The following is a 10,811-nucleotide window of genomic DNA, read 5'->3' on the forward strand; positions in this document are numbered from 1 at the left end:
TGGTCCTAACATAAAACCAATGGTTGTGAATGGGACCAGACTGGCCTCTGGAATGCAGTATTTGACTCAAGTTGGCATGCAGAAGCAATGCAATAGGGTTCGCTTTGAAAAAGTATGTACTGTTATGTAAATCATTATTACTACACACACACACACATCGTAACACACAGATACCGGCCCCAAGCGGAGATGGGTTTATATGCTGCATGGCTGAAAAGAAGACTGAATAGGTGAGTGGGTATGTCAGAGGAAGCAAGGAATGTGGTAATAAAACTAGATGGGAGAGGCCAGATAGGGTGATGGCTAAGCATTCAGGTTCTAAAAGCAGAATGCCAAGTTTCAAATCTTGGCTTCATCACTTACTTCTTGGCACAAACACAGGCAAGCTAAATAACTGCTATGCGCCTAAGTTTCCCCCTATGCAAAATATGGGTAATTCAGTACCTAACTCATAGGTTGTTGTTGTAATAATTAAAAAGTTAATTTACATAAAGCACTTAGAAGACTGTCTGGCACATCAGTTTCCTAATCTGTAAAATGGGAACAATAAAATTTATTACTTCACAGGTTGTTAAGCACATAAAAAAATCAACAAATACTTGGTATTTTTATTAAAACATGGGTGAGTACCAAAACTAATTTTTAATCCAGAGAAAAATATTGCATAATGGAATATAACAGAAAATATTGTGAAAAACGCTATTTCCATTTTGGTGTTGAATCTACTTACTGGGAAACCATGAGTAACTTGGCAAACTTATCCACTTTCCACTGTATAAGACACAACTGAGTAATTCCATCTCTTAGATCTGGCAAAGGATTTAAGTCACAGATACAAAAGACAAAAAAGAGGGGAGGGGGAGGAGGAAGAAAAACCCACAACTAAAATAGCAATTTGAAAATAATATTACTCTCAAAATTCATCCACTGACAAAGAAAAAAGAAAGTCTAGTAACATAAATTAATAATCAAAAGCTATTTACAATTTTACTTGTAGAGAAAACAACACTAACGTTTTAAAAAATGGGCACTAAAAAAATTTTGTTACAAGCCTTCTAAAAAACCAGAACAAATGTTGCCATCAAATTCAGAATTTAAAGGTCAACTAATTGGAAACCAAATAAGCATAACTTCTATTTAGTCCATAGAGAACCAAGAAAATTTTGAGGAGTCAAGAGTGTGCTAACTGCTGAGAGACTAAGGCAACACCTGGGAAGTTATCCATGAGGTTTAGCAACACGTATATAATTTATAATTTTGACAAAAGTCATTGTATGAGGTGATTAGAATTGTGAAAAATACCAGATAAATCACAGTACAACCTAAGAAATGATTTTTATAGAGAGAGGAGCAAAAGACAAAAGCATGTGTCACTAACTTTGAGTTAGGATAAGCTCCCCCAACTTGGAGATATTCAACTGGTATTTTCTTCAAGTTACAACTTTGATTATAATAGAGATAAGTGAAGCAAATTGATATTGGGTACTAACGGCATAACTTTAATCTTTGGACCTAAAAGATGTTAAAGCACAAAAATTTAAGATGATATTAAACTGAATGATGTTTTTCTGGGTTTTAGTGATATGTAGTTATATCATTAGAATACTTCTTTGCTAAGAGATTCTTAGCTAGCAGTGAAAGAAAGATTTAAGATGATCATTTTTGGACATCTGATACCTGTACCAGCCCTCCATCCAAAAGGATTAGGCAGACTGCCGTTGAAGAAGCCACCTGTAAATTACTCTGATCAGTTATGAATGACCATTAATATCATTTATCCATTCACCCAGACAGCATTGTCCAACAGAAATACTAGTACATAATGTGAGTCACATGTATAATTTTAAATTTTCTAGTAAAATTAAAAAAGTAAAAAGAAACAAGTAAAATTAATTTTAACATTTTTTATTTAACCCAATATCCAAAAATTATCATTTCAACATGCAATCAATATAAAAATTATTGCAAGAGAATGTAAAATATTTTACATTCTTTTTCTCATACTAAATCTTTGAAATCTGGTGTGTGTTTTACATTTGCAACACATTTCAATTTTACCTCGCTGTATTTCAAATGCTCAGCAGCCACCTGTGGCTAGTGGCTGCCATATTGGACAGTGCAGCTCTAGAATCCAAGTTCCCTGGAAATAGAAGCACGGCTTCTCTTGTTCACAATTGTAACTGCAGCATTAAGAACAGTGTCTGTCACAGAGTCAGCCCTCAATGAGTATTTTTGAATGAATGAATGCACAAATGAATGAATTTATCTATTCATTTTATACACATATATGCCCCCCAACTTCTTGTGACATAAATAAAATTTTAATTACATGATTAGAATTATTAAGAAAAGCATATAATTATCTTAAATACCAGCTGAGATGAGAGTTTAGTGGTACATAGTCAATATAAGTACTGTATATTTTCAAATACAGTATAAACACATTTTACTATCAATTGAGAACGTTCTTCTATAATCACTTTAAACATAACTTTCCTAAATATTTAAGTAGATCAAAATGCTGTCACACTTCTCTAATAAAATCAAATAAATTATAGCTTTTCTCTCTGGAGTAAATGCACTCTACATTCATCAAATACACACAATGCTTACATATTCCATTGCATAGTATTTGCAATGAAATGTCTTTGTCTTAATTTACTCTAAGACTGGCAAAATACTAGACCAAATATAGCTTCAAAGCCCTGACAGAAAGTTAAATTATAGTCGTTTTGTGTCGTGTTTATCCCCAAAAGTACTGAGATTATTTAACAGAAATGAAATAGGCCCTACATCGCTGCTGTTTAATAACACAGGTTAAGGAGAAAAGCTTACCTTCTCTGCTAGGAGCTCTCTTATCTTGCTTGCTTGAACTCTAAATTTCATGAGTTGGGACTCCAGAGCTACACATCGCTCTTTCCAATCTACTGGTCCTTCTGTCTCGGAAAGCTCTGCCATATTTATTCTATAAAAGAAAACATTCAAATGGCATAATACCAATGAGCATTCAGGGTAATTCATTAAATCCTCTGATGTACACATTCTAATAACCATCTAATCATATCCAGATACAAGTTTCAAATTCTAAGATAAACTCCAGAACTGGTGATAGCACATGGAAAGGACTTAGTTGGATACGGTATGCCAGGGTTGGAGGTCTAACTGTATTAATTAAATTTTCTATGTAACCTAATCTTTCTCTGTCTCAGTTTACCCAATCTAGAAAAAGGGGGACATGATAGTAAAAACTCATTCTTTTTCATGGGTATGTTATGAGGGACAAATTAAATAGTGCAGTTTTTAACAGCTCTTTGGACAGTAAAATAGCACCACAAACATAGAGTACTATTATTATTTTAGCTCTGCTCAACAGATAAGATTTTTAAAATCTATCAGCTCATAATTTTATCACACTCTTAAATTTACAGAATTATTACAGTTTTATTCTATTGGTAGCATGACAGAATTACCTAAAGAAACTTTATACCAGTGCTACAACTAAGGCTTGGATTTACTAGTATATTATAATTATTATCACCACCCTAAATTTGTCCAAGTCCAGGTTGTTTTTCAAGCCAAAAATGCTTTGGCATATTTAACTGGGCAAAGTATTATAACCCTGGACAAGTTTGCATAATTTTTATTTGGTACAAGAGGAGAAAACATATAAATGTAAAATTTAGAATCACCTACATTAAGCAAATAAATCTGGAACCAGTTTCTTATTAACTTTCCTTTTGGAGGACAAAGGTTTTGAAATTCTAAAGAGCAAAAAATAGTACTTGATTTTGAAAGCCTGATTGTTTCTGGCTCCGGGATTCATGAAAGTAATCTGAAATGTTTGTTAATGTTTTATCAGGTCATTTAATAAATAGCCTGGTAATAATATATTTCTGAATTGGTCTTGCTATAAACGGACAAAATTTGCATTAGAAGTGAATCTCCTGAAGAAACCAAACCTGTCATTTAATATATGTGACAGCAAAACTCTCAGAACCCAAGGGTAGAACTGCAGTTGAAGGTGTACTTATTCTGCGCTTTTGTTTTACAAAAATATGTCTCCCTCACATATTAACCAAATTTTCCCCAATATTTAGTGTAATATAACCCCTAACTTATACCAGTTTTCAAACCCACAAAAGGTTATTTTCCTAGCATAACTATTGTTTTATGCTTGCTCTGGCCAGGTGGCTCAGTTGGTTTATACAAAAGGTTGCGGGTTTGATTCCTGGTCAGGGCACATACCTAGGTAGCAGGTTTGATCCCCAGTTGTGGGGAGGCGGGCGTATAGGAAGCAACTGATGGATGTTTTTCTCTCTCCCTCTCTCTCTCTCTCTCTCTCTCTTCCTCCCTCCCTTCCTCTCTCTAAAATCAATAAAAATTGTCCTCGAGTGAAAATGAAAAAATATTTATATTGTTTTATGCTTAAATCAGTTTTCACATTAATACTTATATCACTCAATAATTTACAAATAAATATAAGCAAAGTTGTCCTACAGAAGTTACAACTTTATTAAGGGCACCACAACCATGGAAACAATTCTCTTTTCATTTCTTTTGTTTTTATAGAAGCATCACCCCATTGTTTTCTGAGTTTTTTCCCTAAAGATATTAGCCTAGTTAATGACCTTTTTCATTACCCACGTTAAATTTACTATCAATAATGTAGGAGTAAATAATGCAGTTTATCAATCACAGACTTTTTCTCAATTCTACTGCTACTTCATTTTTCTCTTCATTAGCTTTAGAGTGGACAAGGAAATAAAATGTGGATGAAATATCCTATATAATAAAAGGGTAATATGCAAATTGACCCTAACAGCAGAACAACTGGGAATGACTGGTCACTCTGACACACAATGATCACCAGGGAGCAGAGGCTCAATGCAGGAGCTGCCCCCTAGTGGTCAGTGCGCTCCCACAGGGGGAGCTCTGCTCAGCCACAAGCCAGGCTGACGTCTGCCAGCACAGAGGTAGTGGCAGGAGCCTCTCCCGCCTCCTCAGCAGTGCTAAGGATGTCTGACTGCAGCTTAGGCCTGCTCCCTGCTGGAAAGTGGACATCCCCCTAGGGCTGCCGGGCTGCCAGAGGGATGTCTGACTGCCAGCTTAGGACCGATCCCCTGAGGGGTCCCAGACTGCGAGAGGGCACAGGCCGGGCTGAGGGACCCCCTCGAGTGCATAAATTTTTGTGCACTGGGCTTCTAGTTAAAAATAAAAAGCAGTCCTGGAAAGACATCTTTAAGTCTTGAGCCATTCATATCATTGCACAAAAATGTAGGGACACTATTCTAAAACAAGAAGAAGAGTGTATTTCATGTTAACCTCTGCTCTACATTTAAAATAACTTGTTTATGTTTTACTGTAAAATTATTATAGTTAAAAAGTAACATATGTTTAACAAATGAAAATAAGTCAATATAATGCACCATATGAATAGAATAAAAGACAAAGAACACATAATCATTTCGATAGATTCAGAAAAACATTCAACAAAATCCAACACCTTTTCATGATAAAAACATCAACAGCCCAGTCAGTGTGGCTTAGTGATTGAGTGTTGACCCATGAACTAGTAGGTCACCGTTTGATTCCTGGTCAGGGCACATGCCCGGGTTGCAGGCTTGATCCCCAGTAGGGGGCATATAGGAGACAGCCAATATCGATGATTCTCTCATCATTGATGTTTCTCTCTCTCTCCTTCTCCTGTCCTTTCTCTGAAATCAATTAAAAACATATTTTTTAAAAGTCAACAAACTAGGCCCTATCCGGCTTGGCTCAGTGGATAAAACGTTAGCCTATGGACTGAAGGGTCCCAGGTTCGATTCCGGCCAGGGGCACATGCCTGGGTTGTGAGCTTGGTCCCCAGTGGGGGGGATGTGCAGGAGGCAACCGATCAATGATCCCCTCTCATCATTGATGTTTCTATCTCTCCTTCTCCCTTCTCCTCTGAAATCAATAAAGAAATATATATTTTTTGTAAATTTTTTTAAATGTCAACAAACTAGTAATAGAAAGGAACTTCCCCAACCTGATAAAGCCCACAGCTAACATCATACTTAACAGTAAATGACTGATCCACCTAAGATTAGAAATAAGACAAGGATGTCCACTCTCACCTCTTGTAGACAGCATTGTACTGAAGGTTCTAGCCAGGGCAAGAAAATGAAACAGAAAGCATCCAGACTGGAAAGGAAGAACTAGACTACCTCTATTTTCAGATGTCATGATCTTGTACATAGAAAATTCCAAGGAACCCACCAAAAAAAACTACTAGAACTATTTGAGTTCAGTAAAGTTTCAGGTACCAGATCAATATACAAAAATCAACTTCTTTTCTATACACTATCCAGGAAAAATCCAAACATGAAATCAAGAATATATTCCATTTACAACAGCATCACAAATAATTAAATACTTGAGTAAATTTAACATTAGAAGTGCAACAATTGTACTGGGAAAAGTGCCAAACATCACTGAAAGAAATTTAAAAAGACCTAAATAAGTGAAAGACAGCCCATATTCATAGATTGGAAGACTTAATATTGTGAAGATGGCAACACTTGCCATTGGATATACACATTCAATGCAATCCCTGTCAAAATTCCAGAAACTGACAAGCTGATCCTAAAATTCATATGGAAATTCAGGGGACCCAGAATAGCCAAAACAATGTTGAAAAGCTGTCGGACTCACATGATCCAATTTCAAAAATTACCATAAAGCTACAGTAATGAAGACTATGTGGTATTGGCATAAAGACAGACATGTAGATCAATGGAATAAAATCAAGAGTACAGAAATAAAACCTCACATTTACATTCAATTGAGTTTTGACAAAGGTGCCGAGACCATCCAATGGGAAAAGAGTAGTCTTTTTAAAAAATGGTGCTAGAGGAAGGTTGAGGATTAGGTGGAAAAGGTAAAGAGATTGAGAAGTACAGATTGGTAGTGACAATAGTCATGGAGATGTAAAGTACAGCATAGGAAACATTGTGCCCAGTGAGTACTGGAAATATCGAGAACACTTTGTAAGGTATATAATTGTTTAGCCACTATGCTGTACACCTGAAACTAATATAGAAAAATATTGAATTTAAACTGTAATGAAAAAATAAATTTAAAAAAATGGTACTAGACAACTGAATATCCACATGCAAAAGAAAAATTTGGACCCTCACACACACTTTATATCATATACACAATTTAACTTAAAATGGATCAAAGACCTAAATATAAGAGCCTAAGTTCTAAACTCTAAGAAGAAAACACAGGCATAAGTCTTTGTGATTCTGGATAGACAACAGTTTCTTAGATATGATGTGTAAAGCATAAGTAATTAAAGAAAAATAGATAAGTTGGACTTAATAAAAATTTTAAACTTTTGTGCTTCAAGGGACACCATCAAGAAAGTGAAAGATAACCCACAGAATCAGAAGAAATATTTGCAAATCATACATCTGATCGGGACTTGTATTCAGAATAGATAAAGGACTCTGACAATTTAACAAAAACAACTAAAAAGTAGGCAAAGAATATATTATATATAGATATTTCTCTAAAGTATATATACAAATGGCCAATAAGCACTTGAAAAGATGCTTAACATCATTAGCTATAAGGGAAAATGCAAATCAAAATCACAATGACATACCAAAATATACCAACAGGATGACTATAATAAAAAAAGACATGTAATAACAGTGTTGATGAGGATGTAGAGAAAGCAGAACTCTCATACATTGCTGCTGGGGGTGTAAAAATGGCATAGCTGTTTTGGAAAATAGTTGTAACGGTTCTTCAAAATTTTTAACATAAAATTACCATTTGACACAGAAACTCCAATACTAAGTATATACCCAAGATAACTGAATACATAAATCCACACCAAAATTTGTACACAAATGTTCATAGCACCATTATTCAAAGGGCCAAGAAGTGGAAACAAGCTAATGTCCATAATCAGATGAATGGATATTATTCAACTACAAAAAAAGGAATAAAGTATTAATGCATGCTACAATGGATGAACCTTGAAAACATTGCCCTAAGTTCCAAGTGTAAGAAGCCAGACACAAAAGGCCACATATTGTGATTCCATTTACATAAAATAGGTAAATCGAAGGAGACAGAAAGTTGGTTGGCGGTTGCCAAGGGCTGTGAAGAAAAGGCAATAGTGATCCATTTGCAGTTTCTTTTTGGAGTGATGAAAACACTCAGAATTAGCCCAGCCAGCATGGCTCAGTGGTTGAGCATCAACCTATGAAGGAGGTCACAGTTCAATTCCGGGTCAGGGCACATGCCTGGGTTTCGGCCCCATCCCCAGTAGGGGACATGCAGGAGGCATTGATGTTTCTATCTCTCTCTCCCTCTCCTTTCCTCTCTGAAATCAATAAAAAAGGGAAAGAAAATACTCTAGAATTTGAAGTGCTGATGGTTGCACAGCCTTGTGAATTTACTAAAAACCACTGAACTGTATACTTTAAAAGGGTAAATTGAATGGTTTGTGAATTATACCTCAATTTTAAAAAGAGCATATACTGTATTTACAAATGAGTAAAAAGTAACAGTTTAAGTGGATATATATTAGGTCAACATTTACACACTCAATGAACCATTGTTTGCAGTTATCCCTGTCAAGAATTTCACCATTAGCTCAAGTAATTTAGAGGTCATTCTTAACCTCAAATATGACAAGAATCAGACATATATCTTTCGAAGAGTACTTTGCTATGAAAATGACGCCATATATAAATGCTACGTTAAACATGCCTATTCATATCTTCGGTTATGCTAATGGCCTATTTTACAATGAAGTAGCAAAACCTTAACATAGTGTTGGCATTGAACGTCTGCATTCCCTATTAATAAGATCATATTTAAAAAAAATTTTTTTCAAAACTAGATTGGTTGGCTAATAGTCTGCCCTGAGGTCTAGACACCTGATGTCTTCATTTCATTCTGTAATTTCAGTTAGTCTGAAGAAACTGCCGTGTGAATGCATCATTTTGAGCAAAGACTCTAATTTTGAACCGTGTCCGACATCCTTTTCCATTACCTCTGATTTTATAGAACCAATTGTATAGCTTTGGGAGCCGTACCCACTTGCTAAATAAAAGTCATCACTACAGCGGACAGGAAAATGCCTTGGCTTTCCAAACGCCCCCGGTGACTTCTGGAAATATTTACAGACACAAAATTAACTGTTGACAATTGCAGAGCGAAAGCTCTTTTCTTTGAATCTTTGACTTCCTGTTTCTCTTCCAAATCCCAAAAGGGAAAGAAAAAGAAAAGAACCAATTCATCTACGTAGGCTGACCCCGATGAAGCTCAGGGTGGCCGCTGGTACTCTTTAATTCTCTCCTCTTAGGGCACAGCTTAACTTGGCCAGGTAACTGTGTATTTTTATTTTGTTTTTTCTAAAGCAGAAAAGATGTCTTTCTTGACCACACTGAGGCATGCCTTGTTTAAGGAGCCTCCGGACCAGCACCCAGCCCCACTTGGGCAAAACCTGTGATCCAGACCAGCCGGGCTCCTCGCCCCACAGCTCCTGGGGGGACACACACCGCTGTGCGGTCCAGCCGTGCGACGGGCATTTGCACAAAGAAAGCAGTGACCTGCAGGTAGCACCGCCCTGGGACTTGCACAGCGTAATAAAAGATTTAACTTTTCCTTCCACGGCGTTTCGCACATCGCAGTTCCAATGTTCCGTCTTTTCTTTAAAGTGGTTTGAGGACTTCGGGGCCAGCGCAGTTGCGTGGTAGGGCACCCCAGGGCACGCGGATATCCCGGCAACCCCAGGTGTAGAGAACAGTTCTTTAGTTCAGAGAAGTTTCGTCCCGGCGGTCCCGGTGGGGCTCCCCACCAGCGGAGGCCGAGCCGCAGCATCCCTAACTGCGTGGGCCCCTGGGCCGGGGACGCGGGGCTCCCGGGCGCGTCCCCCTGATCGCCGGCTCCACGCCACCAACCCGGGCCCCACTTTGGCAAACAAAATGTCACGGGAGACCGGGGGGCTAGGAGCCACCGCCCCCAGATGAGACTCCAGTCTTGGGGGGCAGCGAGGGGGAGGACGTACGGAGGGGGAAGCGGGAGGCGCGGGGGCGAGTCTTGCGCCAGCCGGTCCCAGCCCCCGGGTGCCCGCCCGCCGCCCCCATCCTCCGGCCGGCGAGCCCCCCGGGAACGCGCGCTCTACAGGGGGCGGGGATCCCCGCGCATCCGAAGCACTGAGGTCGCCTCTTGGCCCCCCGCCCGTCCCATCAGCCTACCTCGGTTACGGGTCCCCAGTGGCCGCGCCCGAGGTCCCAGCCGCGCCCGGTGCGGGGCTCCAGGGGCTCTCCACCGGGGCCGCCGCACGCCGAGCCCAGAGCGGGCGGGGGCGGGGCACGCCTCCTGCCCGGACTGGCGGCCGGAGTAGCCCATCGGAGGTCCCAGCCGATCGCCCGACGTCACCTGGAGGTGTGGCTATGCCTTGGACTCCTCCCGGCGCCAGGAGCGGGAGGCAGTTTTGTCCTGGAGTGTGTGCCCCTAGCCTTCGCCACACCTGGAGCTCAGACCCTGTGGGGACCGTCACCTCCTTTCTTTTCCTTCTGCCTCGACCCCGCGCCCACCTGTGTGATCTCCCAGCCTGACGTCTCTCTTCTTGGCCCTCCATCCTTCACCCTTCTGCCAGGTTAAGCGTCCTGAAGTTTTGAAGTACCCCCTGCCAAAGACCCTCATTGCCTTCCTTTTGCTTAAATCATCAAAAACAAGATTCCCTGGTTTCGTATTGGAGGCCTCCCTCCTACCTTTTCAGCTTTATTTCTCACAGCTGCTCT

The 10,811-nt window shown here is 39.3% G+C and overlaps 1 protein-coding gene across 3 annotated transcripts in view; it reads right to left on the minus strand.

Annotated features, from left to right (window-relative positions):
* The window catches only part of PLEKHH2 (pleckstrin homology, MyTH4 and FERM domain containing H2), a 75,056-nt gene extending 64,642 nt beyond the window's left edge, over positions 1-10,414 (minus strand). For all 3 annotated transcript variants that reach the window (XR_009447989.1, XM_059659972.1, XM_059659971.1), the window contains exons 1-2: positions 10,263-10,414; positions 2,836-2,965 (exon numbers count right to left, since the gene is read on the minus strand). Coding sequence is in view for 2 of the 3 variants with exons in the window: in XM_059659972.1 (XP_059515955.1) it covers positions 2,836-2,958 (123 nt within the window). In the remaining variant the exon portion in view is untranslated. The remainder of the gene's footprint in view (positions 1-2,835; positions 2,966-10,262) is intronic.
* Between the last annotated feature and the right edge of the window lie 397 nt (positions 10,415-10,811).

The sequence above is a fragment of the Myotis daubentonii genome, chromosome 12, assembly GCF_963259705.1.
Source record: "Myotis daubentonii chromosome 12, mMyoDau2.1, whole genome shotgun sequence".
Taxonomy (NCBI): domain Eukaryota; kingdom Metazoa; phylum Chordata; class Mammalia; order Chiroptera; family Vespertilionidae; genus Myotis; species Myotis daubentonii.